Source organism: Catharus ustulatus, chromosome 4, assembly GCF_009819885.2.
Source record: "Catharus ustulatus isolate bCatUst1 chromosome 4, bCatUst1.pri.v2, whole genome shotgun sequence".
Lineage (NCBI taxonomy): Eukaryota > Metazoa > Chordata > Aves > Passeriformes > Turdidae > Catharus > Catharus ustulatus.
Window position 1 is genome coordinate 6,211,110 of NC_046224.1, and position 14,984 is coordinate 6,226,093.

Consider the following 14,984-nt stretch of genomic DNA (forward strand, 5'->3'; position numbering starts at 1 on the left):
GGCAGAGCTACTGTCTGCAGCGAGGGGTTGTGCTGTAATATGTCCCACGTGATGAAGGTATCCACGTGAACTTTTCACAGTGACTGAAATTATCACCTTTTATTTCCAGTGTCAGAAAGGTCTCGGTGCCAACGTTTTAACTGGTGTTATCACCCTGTTTGTCAGCTGGAAAGGTTCCTTTGCACCCTGAGAAAACACCCTCAGTTTTCTGCTCTCACAAAATCAAAGTTGTTCCCCTGACCCCATTTCTGCTTTGTAGCACAAGGCCAAAAAAAAAATTTTAAAAAAGGACAGGACTGTAAATGACTGCTTGAAGGCATGAAGGGTGATGGGAACTGGCCCTCGTTGTAGCACTATCTCCTCCATTCCTGTGTTTTCTGTAACTATATGCAAAACATAGGTCTGCTGTAACTGAGAAACAAAGAGGTTAGCTTGGACCTGAGAGCTTTGCCTGGACAGAAGTTTGTAGAAAGTTTTTAAATCTTGTGCCTCTACCACAACCCAAAAACCAGGGCAGAGGTGTTAAGCATCACCATCAAGACTGGTCAAGTGGCCATCCTGAACTTGGAAATTAAATGCTGCACAGATTTCAATAGCCAGTGATCCCTTTGAGTGCAAAATTGCCTTTTAGGCAAAGGCCTTCTGAAAACCTATTGCAAAGAAAGGTAAAATTATATTGATGACACAGACTGCATATTAACTCCATGGTATATGGACCTGAATTTATTCTCAGAGCATGAACCGTCTCAAAACATCAGTGCCAGGGGTTGCTGAGTGGAAAAGGAAATAGGGATAGTCCCATCTCTCAGTGCAGGATTATGCTGTTGTACCTGCCACAGTCATTTAATGGCACAGGAGTAGAGTAATTTTAATCATGGAGCTGTGGAAAACATCACATCTATAGGAAAAACAAATACATAGAAAGTACACAGTTTATGCATTTTATTACATTTTCAAAAGGCATATAAAAAGGTAATAGCACCCACTTTGCATATAGACGTGGGTATAGACTTAGAAATTTTTTTTCTTTACTTTTGGATCTACTGGTTTCTAGTAGGCAATAGGATCCATAGAATTTTGTGCAACAATTTGTGCATGGGGCTTTTTGTTTTGTGGGTGGCCAAGTTTCTATAAAACACCTATAAATTTCAGCAAAGGAAGTGGAGGCATTCCTATATATCATGACACTGCTTGAAAGCACATACTGTACTGCTTCTGAGCAGTAAGGACTTGTTGAAAAGCCACTCCTACAGGGAAAATTATGCACTTACATTTATGCCTTGTGATTTCCCAAATTTTTGGGGCCGGGATGCAGAATGCAAGGAGAGCCTCATGGCTTTCACCTTGGGGAAGATTCGGGCACAGGTCTGAAGTTGGTTCCTGCAGCTCAATAAGGAATGTTTACTGATGGAGTCAGATGTTGCTATTATCTTTCTAGACCCAACACTGAGGCAAAATAAGTATTTCTGATTTTCACTGATTTCATTGTGTGAGCAGCACAAAGAAGGGATGATGGAAGACACAAGTGGGAAAGGAGCTAATTAACTGCTGAAGTAACAAGATCTGCTCATCAGATGTTTTGAGCCCCCCAAAAAAAAGATTTAATTGACTTGTCAGCACCACCCAACAAAGAAACGGATCTTTCCTGGGATCCATAAAAATCCCACTGCATACTTGCTTTAATTCAACAGACTCAGTATAGTAGGAGCATAGAATAGCTAATTATGAAATCCAACAGAGTAAGTGAGGTTGGTGGGGTAGTTTTGTTTTGCTGTGAGCAGCAATCTCACAACAATCAGGAGCTGAGATTCCTAAGCCACGTCTCCACTGCATCATGCAGGGCAGTGTTGTGTGCTGGCCAGCACAGCTGTAGAGTTAATGTGCTGTTCTCTCCTGCTGGAGACTGAAGATCTCAGCCCAGGTAGGTCACACTCCAGTAACCACAGCAGAGCTGCATCCTCCGTGCCGCTCGGGTTCATTTCGGTCACAATCACGACTGATATTCCATCATGCCCTCATGCCTCATGCCTTGTTAAACTCGAATTGCTTTCTACACACCCATGTTCACACTTCAGAATGGGTTCAGCTGCGCCAACCAGGTTTTCAGGCAGATTTTTATCAGCTTCACAAAATCACCACTCCATGAGAGAAGGCAAAGTGTTGGGAAAATGGTTGGCATTGCAGTTGAAATGAAAAGTGCTGAGGGACATCTGCAGAGGAGGGAGGTTGACTGAAAAAGCACAAGGTGAAAAACTGCTTCAGGAGGGAGAATTTACACTGTTAAATCTTCATAAAGAGTTCTAATCCTTAATGAGTTTTAATTCATGTTACCATTTCCAAGATGTTAATTCGCTTTGCCACAAACATTATTTACTTTCTCATCACCCGTCCAGATGTGCTTCCCTACTAGACACAGAGGGGTGAATGAAAAATTGTCACTGTCTGAGGAAAGCACTGACCTTGCCATGCCAGAGCTTTTGGGAGCTCAGTTCAGTGCTCACAGCAGTGAGATGGAAATATGGTCCAGTAAACTCTGTTTGGTATCTCTTTTCAATTGCATAAGAAGTACACCTCATGGTATCTCAGATGAGAAAAGCTTGAACAGTATCTTCCTTGGTATTTATGCCAACTTTCGAGCTTTCTTGAAGGCTTCAGGCAAATAATCTGCATTACCAGCAGATAGTTGCAATGAATAGCTCCAGGTTTATACTGCTCAGTAGAACAGTTTTGGTTTGGACTGGGTTTGGGTTTGAGTTTTTTTACATAGACAAGACTAAAAAGGTTTCATTTGACTTTTATTTTAGCCCATGTCTACACTACATCAGCAACTTTACCACTGGGAAGGTAACAGTCTGCTGGCAACTCATAGGCAGGATTTAGAGTTGTATTGTACCACATGGGCTCCAATAGCAAGGAGAAATCCCATCCTGTGGCATCAAAGGAAAATATAACACTTTGTGATGAGTGTGATATAAGTGCTGAGATAAAGGCAGAGAGATGGAACTCATTGTTTCTATTGTAGTTTCTAACCAAGAGTTGACAGAACTTTAATAAAGTCACACCCTTTGCTGTCACTACTGATAATGGACCATCACCTATTCCATTCCAAATTCCTATTGTCAGCTGTTTGAAACTCAGCTCTAAAATTAGACTAAAGTAATGACACAGAGCTCCAGTGGTGGAGCAGTATATTTTAAAGAAACTGAGAATTTTTTTAGCTTGAGTCATGTTTTCCTCCATTGTTACTGACTCTTGCATCTAAGAAATAACCATTGTAACTTGCTATATTTCGATCAGCTACAAGAATAAGCAGCAACCAAAAAGCATTGCCTTCCAAAGGCTCTGGGATAGCCCCTGTGAAATTAGCTGGCTGGCAGCAAGTAATTTCTAGCTGTGAAAGGTATTAAAGAAAAAAAAAAAAAGCCAAAAAAAAAAAACCCTGTTGGCTGTAGAGATAAAGAAACCAGGGACCCAACAGCCATGGAGGCAGGGTTCATGGGACTATCTAAAGAAGCTTGCCACTGCCTGTACGATATTCATTATTCAGAGAGAAGGATTCAGCCTGCAGGGTTGTTTAATCCAGCACTTTTTGTGAAGAGCTAAGTATGCTTTACAAAAATTCATGATTGTGATATCATGTGCTAAGCTTCATTATCATGAAAAAGTAGAAGTGAACTGCCTCAGATGATTAAGATTTTAAATCACTTATTGTAAACGGCTTAAGGAAAGTTTCAGACCTCCTGACTCCCAGCACTATGTAATGGTTACGTGACCACAGAAGCCAACACGGACAGCCAGGCAATGGGAGCTGGAGTGTGCAAAAATAGCCAGAAATACCCAAGTTTGATTTGCAGCTGTGTAGCTGTGCCACTGATGTGCTGTATTGACCATAGGTGAGTTGGTTGCTCATCATCTCTGTTGCTTAAAATAAGGGTAGCAATGCTCCTCTGCCTTTGTAATTTTTATTTTTTTTTTTAGATCCGTGGATCAATATCTCTGTATCACTCTAGGAATTATTACCATCCGTAATGATGATAAAAAAAATCCTCTTATCCTTATCACAGGAGCACCACATAGCAAATTATTCTGCTGTATTGCTAAGTGCAGATTTATATATCAGATACCAGAAAGAAGTCAACTGGGTTAATAGCATGCACAGAAAAAATTTGCTAATAACATGTAGAGAGAGTTGGATATACCATGAAAATTGTGAAAAAGCTCAAAATGGATTTTTCTACATCTTCTAGGCCCCTAATTGTATGATTTTTTAACAAAACATCACCAGGCACATGGGACAAGTGAACATTTCTGCAGACATTGATTACAAGGATTGTTTTTTTCATTCTTTCTTTGCCTTAAGAGCAGGTTAGAAAGGGAATAGCGAGTTACACCATGGTGAGGCAATTTAATTGCTTGAAAATCCATTCAGAACTTTCAGATTCAAGGGTTTTCTTGATGAATTAGTAAAAGAAAATTAGTGTTTGCATCACAATTAATTCTAGGGAAGGATAGGTGAGGAGACTTTTATGCTGGGGTTTTCTTTCCTCTGGATATTTACTGCTCCTTTCTGAGCTAAAGTAACACAAGGTACCAGCTGTGGGAACACCCTAGATTAGGGGTCACCTTCTGAATTAAGTATCACTAAGTGATGGGAAGCAAGGACAGTGGAGGTAGTGTGTTTTCAGTAGCTCTTCCGAGGCACCTCTGTGCCTTATTCCTTTCCCTGCAATGTGGCAACATTTTCACTTTTTCCAATCATTATGGCACATTTAATTTTGTTTTCCCTTGCTGAAACTCTTTTGCAGCTGGGAGGGAAGAAACACATCCAACTGACCAATGTCTCTGCTGGCCTTTGGCCAGTAACTACATCTCAGATTTCCATTACTGCAGTTTTGCAGCAATCCCTCCCAAGAGGCAATCCTGAAATGAAATAATTTTCAAGAGGCTTTATTCCAACAAGAGGATCATCGAGGCACAGTTAGAGAATATGGTCTTTGGTACCCATTTAATTCTGGCTTTGTGTAAATTCCACTTACTGGAATCTGTACTTTGCAGGGTGGGTAATTGAATGTCCAATTAGAAATGCTTCGAGGGAACCATGAACTTCAGGAAATTTAAAACCTACAAGCTGTCATCTGGTCAACAGTCAAGTCAGTAGAGCTGAAGAGCTGAGGCATGCTTACAGGATGTGCCTCTTGTTACCTTTATGTGCCTGATATGCATAAACTGAAGAGCTTCACTGTGGCGCTTTCAAATTATTTTCTTTAGACTGAATTGTTGCACTTGGTCTCACACGTGTCATTGTGGGTCTTAGGTAATACTCAACAACCAAATATCACTATTGTAAACAATCTGATGTACAATTTAATTTGTAGAGGAAATGTATTTTAGCCACCAAGACAGATTTCTGTGTGATGTCTTCATTAGAAAGCTTTTTTCCAGGATATTCCTTCCTTCAGACTGGGACGCATTAGAAAGGAACAGGAACAAGAACAGGAACAGGAACAGTCTATTTTGCAATCTCAGCTAGAAACATTTTAACCCAACTAGAGCTTCTTTTATCACACTTCAATTTCCATAGCTTTTTATTCAAGCCTTATCTTTTCTTTAAATAGAAGCTTTCATCTCAGAGGATCCCAAGTACTCCTTGCAGGAGTATTTGGCAGCTTTTCACTTTTGTTTCTTCACAGAAATTGAAGAAAAACTTGTTTACAGTGTACTGGGAAGCTGTGGTGCAACCCTTGCAGCACCAGCTGCGCAGCCACCGCTCGCAGCACTGCGGTTGCTTGGGTAGCTTTGAAAACCTCTTGGGTCTTCTTCTGTGTCAAACCCATGTTTTTAGACTTCCAAACAATGTCTCTGCCTTTTGCATCTCCCTTTGGCTTCACTTTAAAACCTCTGGTAGACCATGGTGGTTTCATGAGGGAGGTTTCTTGTCTAGGTGTGAACCTTACCTGAGGCTTCCATACATAAAAATGTTCTACTTCACCTGCAGTTTGCAGGTGTTGATGTTGTGTTAGGCTGTGCAAGAACAGCTGAATGAATGTTTCTCAACACTTCTAGGAAAGCCTGACATGAGAAGAATCACATGAAGCAGGAGCTGAAATGGGGCAGAGCTGAGATTTCCTAAACATTTCAAATATTCAGTCACTCAAGCAGCAAGCCCTAGATTTGGGATGGCCAGGATCAAGGAGGAGGCCTATCACATTTCACTGCTTTTTCAGAATTCTCTTTCAGTTTGTGGTGGGAGAGGAGTAAGGAGTAACCCTCTGAGTTTTGATGTTCTCTCAGCCAATGTGGCAGATGTGATAATGGGTTCCAAAATTTCTCTCATGCCAGGGCTGGGTGCCTTACTCCAATTCTGTCTGCAGAAGGAAATTGCTTCCAGCAGCCTTTCCCCAGCCACTCATTTATCTGCCCTAGGGGGTGAGAAGGAAGCCTTGGAAAAGCAGCTAAAATTATTACATCTTCTTTCTCCCTCCCCTTTTCTTTCTGTCAGTGATCCCTGACATTTTGAAATCAGAGTTGATAAACAAGTGCAAGGTGTGTTGTAGGTTGGCTGTTTTTACAAAACAATTTTTTGGTGTAGCTAGGTAGCTGGTTGGAGAAAATGAAGTTATTTCAAGGCATTAGCTATAGAAATATCCCCCTCTCCATATTTTCCCTCCCAGAGAGCTCCACAGCTCCAGTAAGAAGTCAGTAATTGAGTACCAGGACTCGGTGGGGTAGAACAGAAATAGTTTGCTTGTAGCTGTGAGTCTGGTAAACCTTGTTCTGTGGCATGCCAGTCAATGCCATGTTTCATGGGATGAGGTAAGAGGCCACGGAAATCTTTCTTGTTTCCTTGCACCACGAGGCATGAAATCTGATTAGTCCTGTCCTCTTATAATTGTGATTTACGGTCCTGAGGCTGGCAGTGTGTTCCCAAAAGACCACCTGCACCCGTGTGACACACTGAGTGTGCTGGAAAGGGTTTCCCCAGCCCTTCAGAAACACAAAGAAATGAAATCTAGTGTCCTTGGACACCAGCTTCTGATTAAAGTCAACAAAACCATCCTCCTCGAGCACATGTGTTCCCCATGGAGGAAATCAAGGTCCTGGCATTGACCATGGCAGTAAATACAAACATTTCAGAAGAAAAGCTTTTCTGAAGACCTAAATTGTAAATGCAACATGATCGAATTAAATAGACCAAATCCTATGGCACAGGCTTAACTCCCTTCCAGTGTGCAGTCTGATCATGAAGGAAAGGAGTCCACAATTCACACATAATAAAATACATATGATCCCATATTCCATGCACAATAAAATATATATGCACACATAATCAATATACAAATGTTGTGTGTGAGTGTCCAGGTTTGTTAGCTGAAAAATAACACTTGAATGTGACTACATGTAGCAATGTCTGGAAGGATGGTTAAATTAACTAATGTTTAATTGGGGCACTTAATGGCAACCTCTTAAAGTCTGGATTTTTCAAATAATTTAGAAATAACATTTTCTACTGAATTTTTGCCAGGTTTTTGGGGTAAATTGGAAACTTACTGTGGAAATGGCCACTGTCCATCAGTGGGAAATGGCCTGCTGAATGGAGATAACAAGGGGACTTAACCTTGTAGCCTCTGGCTGGCAAACCCTAATTAAAATGCAGCCCCATCCTCTCTGTGGAATGTTGCTTCCAAATGCTCAAATTCAAGATGCATAACCTCATTCATCAGGCATTCCCCTTGCCCAAAGAACAAGTTTCTTTCAAATTAGTACAGAGATCTGCTACAAAGGTCTTTTTGCTCCATGACAAAGGCAACAAGACCCATGCAAATGGTTTTGGGCTGAGGAGTGAGGAGGAAGGCTTTGCAGTGGTGTTGGGCACTGAAAATACCCAACAGCTGAGCCCTGTGGTTAAAAAGAAAGATTAAGGGAGGGAAGGGGGAGTCTGCTTTATCTTGAGAGGAATGCAGCCTTATTTCTGTGCTGATTCAAATTTCTTTTGAGACCTGCTAATCGCAGCATCTCTCAGTAAGTTACTTAGCAGCAGAACTGCTGGGGAGAAATTGTGATAAATGCATAAACTGTGTCTTACTGATTTTTGTTGACATTTTACATGCTTCTCATGCATTTGAGACCTCTATTAGTAATTGTCACTATAGTACACACTCCTGGATAGTGAGAGCCAGAGAAGTGAATGAAGCAGTTTCTTGACCATTGTCAGCAATATTATTCAAGGCTCTGTATGGGGTTCCTTGCCTGCCCTGCAGTATATTTCTTATTTGTGCTCATCCCCCACTGAATTTGCCAGACAAGAAAAGAATAATGCTAATAATAGAAATGGTGTTAAGAAAGACTACTTTGAGATGGTAAATTTGGACCTCTTTAATTTTAGTGCACAACAGCAATATGAAATCTAGGAGAAGTACTGTGGATTATTTACCCTTCTGCCACACATTTTGTCTAGATTTCTGTGCAGAAAGCTGGTTTGTTACATCATATTCTTTGACAGAAATTTGCTACTGAATAAGACTAGTATAGCATTATGTAGTGTGGCTAAACAGTAGTGAGACATCATCAGCTGTTTTGTTACTGAGAAATACAGAGTCACAATGCTGTGGTGAAGTTTGGGTAAAAGAATTCTGATTTCTGATTTTATGATGCTCATCTGTCAGCTAGAGCTACATGAGCCAGCTTAGGTTCTCTTGAATCAAGGGCCTTTACATTAAAGAGGAAAAAAATACCGCATGATGCAAAAATGCATTGACTTTATTTTCATGACTAGATGTAGTGCTTTTGGGTAATGATCAGGCATTGCTTTCTCTTACTGTTGTTTGATTAAAATGTGAATACAGTCTTGACTTGATAATCTTACCAGGTACACACAGAGCTAAAAAGAAAAGGTATTCTATGCCTCAAATTGATTTGCATAAACCAAACAATCTGTTGCTTGCTGGATTGCAAAATGGTTTATTTTGCCCATTGGCCACAGGGGCAACAATATTGTATTTTTGATGCCAGAATGCAGCTTTCATGCATTAGCTCTAAAATGACAATATGCTTTAGCCTCTCAGTGCTTAGATCTGCTTCATTTGGAAATCTTTTAAGTAGTAATAATAATAATGTTTTGAGGAAATTGAGTGGAACACTAAATTATTCTCTGAAACCTAAGTTCAAACTGTGCAAGGCTAAGGGAGCTGAAAATCAATGCACTTTTAAAGTCATTAGAGATCACAAGTGAAATAAGTCTGTGTTGCTTTAGCTAAGCTTTTAGTGTGCCATGGTATTATTACAAAATCAGCCTGAATCTGCATTAATTTCACAGTCTTTTTCTTTAAGATGCCCAAGGGTGCATGAAGAATAAAATGTAAATCTCAGGAGGCAATGTTTTTATTAGCCAAAAGGGCAGTGAGTCATGCACTGAAAGCGTTGACCTGCACCATGCCCAGTGTAGGTATGGCTGACAATAGTAAAAGGGTGGAAAAATAGCCCAGGCATTAGCCTACTGGCTTTTCATTATGATTTTAAAGGCTGAAGAGGGAAAAAAAAGAGTGATTTTTTCAGTTATTCATGCAAATAGCTTCAGAATTGTTCAAGCTGGCAGTAGCTTTCACAGATCAAAGAATTATACTTGTACCTAGGACTCAGAGAAACAAATAAGGTTTTTTATTTTTAAAATGTTACTTTCTTAAATGTTGAGGTTCCACCTACATTACTGAATTTTGTCTGAGTCTTTTCACAAATAGTCACAGGGCACACAGTGGAGTTTTGCTCATTCTTATTTGTATGATCCTTCTTGGTGCATCACAGTAGTTTGTGATGTTATGGACCCCTTTATTAAATTCTCAGTTCAGCTGTCAGTGATGCCGACATTTATTCACTATCCACAGTTTACCTACACAAAAGCCAGAGCAAGCAATTGTTAATGCATGGTCTGAATAGATTAAACTATGCAATCCAAAGGCTACATAAAAGCTTTATTTATTTCAAACCCTGTGGCTGAAAAACAAAAACAGTAACAAAACAGAGCAAACAAACAAACAAAAAAAAGAAAAACAAAGCAAAACAAAAAAATTAAGCAAAAACCCTTCTTGTCACCCATCCCCACCTAATTTTTTTTCTTTCATCTATGGTCAGATTAGCAAGTCAGCACTGTCAATAAATAAACTAGAGAAGTTGTTTATTTTTATGTACTACTGAGAACAGTGTCGTCTTGTGGCCGTTCTCGTAGACTGTGTTGGTTTAACAAGCGTCCAACCCTTTTGTCTTGTTGTTTTTTGTCTTTCCTGCTCCCTGTCCCCTTGTTCCCACAGGCTGTGCGTTTGTCACATTTTCTACAAGGGCAATGGCACAGAATGCAATCAAAGCCATGCACCAGTCTCAGACCATGGAGGTACAGTACTGTATCATTTGCCCTTTCTTTGTTTTCTTTGTGCAAATGATTGCGAATGGTAAAGCCATGCTCTCCTGGATCAGATCAGACACATGACAATCACAGATTTAAATTTTTTACCAGCTCACTCTACCTGTCTTTGTGAAGCTTTATTTTTCTCCATCACCTGAAAGAGCACAATAAGGCTGCTGTGTGGTGTCCAAACACAGCTCTCAATCCTGTTTTCAGTGGCATTCAGCAGAAAATAAAAATACTGTGAATACCACTCCTCAGTCGTACTCAGAGTATCTCTGATGAGTAAATTACCTCTATATTTAACACACGTTCCCCTAAAGAAAAATCTTCGTTTCTTTAAAATAGATTTCTGAGTGCTGTGGTTTGCACTGCTCTGAGAAAAAGCTCAAGAGATTTAACATGGCCACGCTGAGTTACTAGTGCATGTGTTTTTCTGCAAATAGAATCTCTTTTTAAGTTAATATTATTTCGCCTTCTTCATGTAGCCAATAAAAATGCTAATGATGACAGAGCATATCGGAGTGTGGCACTTCCTGCAGAGCACCATCGTGGCTGGCCCCTCATAAACAACACTCTTCATTCCCTCCCAAACTGCCTCTATGGCCTCATATTTTATCGTGATGAGAAACTCAAAACTTTAAACTGGTTCACTTCATGTGACTTTAGCTGCTGGCTAACGATCTGGTCATTGGAGTGGTTATCGAATGCCACAGCTTGTCTGGCAATCTCAAAACTTTTTTCAGTCTGTGATTTTTGTCATGGTCTTTCAGAACTTTGCACAAAAAACCGCACAAGTATGAAATCTTTACTTACTCTGGATCTTCTAGCTTATCATTGGAGAGTGCATGTTATACTGTATTATGTATACTGTATCTTCGTGTAGTGATGATTTTTCTCAGAGGTGGCATTGATGTTATGTGCACTTGTTTCTTTTATTTTTTTTTTTATTATTTCTTTTTTCCACTAGGACCTTTCAATTTTATTTTTTTTTTCTCTCAGTGATTTTCCTTTGCAATGCTCTAGTCTCCCAAAGCATGCTGGGTGCTAAACAATCATTATTGCGTCATGTCGTTGAGCTGCTTTGTGTAACGAGCCAAGGGGGGAGACCAGGGGTGGGAGGGTGGACAGAGGACAAGGAGGAGGAGAAGATAAAATTCAAGCCAGTGCATGAAAATGTCACTAACTGTTTCCTGTACAGTACAAGTAATGATATCAGCATTGCAAAGCTATTGTCTTTCCAAACATCACGTTTGAATTTGGTTGAGCTTCTTTTATAATCAATGTGTTTTCTTTTCAGTGCAATGCATTTTTAGACCCTGGGTATACAGTTTTAGTTGAGAATCTGCCAATGAGAGGAGAATAAACGAAATTATCTTTGCTAGAAAGCTGCTGTTATACAGTCTATGCAGTCTGACAGTATATTGTGAAAAAACTGCCACTTTGAGTCTCTGGAATAATACCTGTAGTAATTTGTCTTCCGTGCACTGCTCCATTAATTCAGATCTATATGTTTTGCTGGGTTTGATTCCAAGTAAAAAGGAAATGTTTATTGGTAATACTGTGTTTTACCTATATTTTCCATGTGTTTTAATGTATTTTTCCATCTAGCAAAATGAATTTTACACAGCTCTACTTCGAAGACAATAAAATAAAGACATAATACCTGCCAGACAAATTCTCCCACTCCTCTGTTGTGTGCAGCACTCCATAGGGGGCTGCATTTTGACGGGAAACTCTTAATGAGATTAGTTCTGTAGAATAGTTACTCTGGGATCAAAATCCTTCTCAACACCTTTAGTGACACCACCAATGAGATCCCCAAATTGGCAAGGCAATTCCAGATATTCTGCCCTTTGAACATCTGGGTCTTTATGTCAGCTGAGCTTAGGCTGAGCCCCTTCTTGGAAAGAAGCCGTGCACCCTCCCTCTCCATGGAGGAGGGACTCAACCTCACAACAGAAAAATATGAAGGCAGCACCCGCTGTTGGGAAGAAAATGGCACTGAATGGCATGGAAATATGAAGCCATTGAATGAGGAAGGGAGATGCACCTTGTGTGTGTGTGCTGGAAGCTTCCTCTCAAGCTAGAAAATAGAACTGCATCAAATAGGAATCATCCTGTAGGCAAAAAAAAAAAAAAAAATTTGCTTACTTTTGCTAATACTCTTCTAGGGAAAAGTTAAATTGGGTTGACTAGTGTTACATGTCAACCCTCAGCCCGAAACAGTCATCCTTGGACACTTTGGTTTCATGTTCTTTTGCAAACAAAAATGGACTTAGGGGAAGATATGTAGTACACAATTGCATTTCAACCCAATTACTACAGATTTTTTTTCCTTTTTTATTATTTTCAATTCTTTAGCATGCATCACCAAGATGAATTTTCAGAGAGGGCTAAGAAAGAACAATGGGGTTGTTAAGTCCAGATGAACACGTCTCATAGAATAATGCATTCTCTTACTGCTCTTTCCACCTGACTTACTAACCTGGTTAAATCAACTGATTTTTAAAATGTAATTGCTGCTCTGAAGTGTTTGTTCTTCTATTTCTTTTCTATAGAGTTTTTTTGTTTGTTTGTTTGTTAAAGTCATTCAAATGCAGCACCAGTAGAAGACACTAATTTGTTATCATGGAGTAAATTTGATACAACAATAACAACCCTTTTCTCATATAGAGCCACTTGCTAGATATAATCTCAGTCTTCAGAATGTTTGCTCTCTTGAAAATGATGAAGTGATGAAATATAGAGCAGGCAGTGAAAAAATGAATTATAGATTCATAAATTGCAGAGATATTGTTTTTATACAATTTACTGACATTTAAGCATTCATAAATATGTCAGCTGTAGTGTTGAATGCTGAACTACTGAACTGAAAACTGAAATAACCATATAATATTTCTTCCTTTGATGCTCATTTCTATTTCTTTGGAAATATACTTGATTCTCCTGTACATCCAGGCAGAAGGCAGTAAGTTCCAGTTGTTCTTAGCCTAGTGTTACCAAACCTCACATAAGATAGAAACAGCTTGGGGTTTTTTTATTAGCAAAACCAGAAAAATATCTCTCATCCTCTACCCCCTGGCTCCTTTTTCTTTCTTCTTTTTTTCTAAATGATCTTATTTTTTAATATTAGTATAAAAATCACTAGAGAGAGGTAATTGTGTAACAAGCCAACTCCTTCATAATCTTTATTTGATTGCTGGAGTGTTATGTATCTCCTTTCTTCCTCACTGAAACACTGAAAGACATTTTTACAATGAAACACACAGGAAAAGAATTGGAGGTGGAATAATAAACCACAAGCAATGATTTTCTAAGATAATTCCAAAGGAACAGTGTTCATGGGGGATCTTTATATGAGAGACTGTTATTATTATTATTATTTTATTATTGTTATTACTATTGCGGTTTATTTCATCATTTCATCTGATGATGGGGAATATTTTTATCACTCGTCCTGGTGTGAGGATTTTCAGAAAAAAGGTACATGGCTGATTTTTGTAAGTAATTGAGAACAGCAGCTTTTCTGGAGATGTTCACAGTGTTGTGAGAGCAGCCATGGGAAGAGTAGGTGAAGTATAACCCTGCTCTGCATCCCACGCTCTACACTTTGGCTAAAGCACTGCTGTGTTTCTTGACTTGAGTCACTTATCACTCCTGCCATTGTGTTCGCATTGAAGTTAGACAAGAAATTAGTATAACAAAGCATGGCAAGTGGAGTTATTCATTGGATGCTGTGAAGTTGAAAAGCAGTATGAAATGGATTGACAGTTTTGATGACTCATAAAATGCTTGAATTAATTTGAAGAACTGAATCATTGCAGTATATAGTTTGCTTTCTTGATCTGAAAAAAAAATTAAGACTTGAAAGGTTAAAATATGAAACATTTCTTAGCAGGGAAAAAACAGAGAGAAATCAACAGAGACATCTTTCATAATCATGTCTCATTGTCTCAGTGACTTTGCCAGGAGTGCCTAATTTGAAGTCCAAGCGAAATTCCAGTCTATCTCAAAAGTCCATTCGGTCTGTGACCCCCAACTTCTTCCCAAGGCTCCCTCAGCCATGGGGGAGGAACAGGCTGCAGACCAGACCTGTAGCTCTTTCTTACAGCTTCCCTATTTCCTAAGGCATCTTACAGCCTTGCCATACCATGTAACAAGAGGCTGATAGAAGCAATAGAAGAAATGGTGGCAATCAGGAATGGGCTGCTATCACCAGAACTAGTCCCTTTTGGTCTGCATCCTGCCCTTTGTTCACATCTCAAGGGTGCTTGATACAAAGCGTGCCTGGGAGCGGACCGCAGGTGGGTGAACTGACTGGGGGTCCTTGGTGTGAACAGGACCAGTGCCTCACTGAGGTAAATCTGCTGCTCCCAGTCTCTTCAGGGTGCCCACACCAGCTGCACTGAGCATGATGGCACAGCCAGACCATGGTTGGCTGTGTGGTCCCTGGCAGCATGGAGGTTGGACACCTCTCCCTTTGGCGCTCCCTGAAAACAGACTGCAGACAAAACATCACGTCCATCTCATCAGCTGTGAAGCTTAATTAAAGAGGACTGGTACACTTTGCTGTCTCTGGCAGCAATTT

At 39.8% G+C, this 14,984-nt stretch overlaps 1 protein-coding gene across 12 annotated transcripts in view; it reads left to right on the forward strand.

Annotated features, from left to right (window-relative positions):
- The window catches only part of CELF2 (CUGBP Elav-like family member 2), a 371,106-nt gene that overhangs the window by 306,510 nt on the left and 49,612 nt on the right, over positions 1-14,984 (forward strand). For all 12 annotated transcript variants that reach the window (XM_033057254.2, XM_033057251.2, XM_033057250.2 and 9 more), the window contains one exon: positions 10,302-10,381. In XM_033057254.2, coding sequence (XP_032913145.1) covers positions 10,302-10,381 — 80 coding nt within the window. The remainder of the gene's footprint in view (positions 1-10,301; positions 10,382-14,984) is intronic.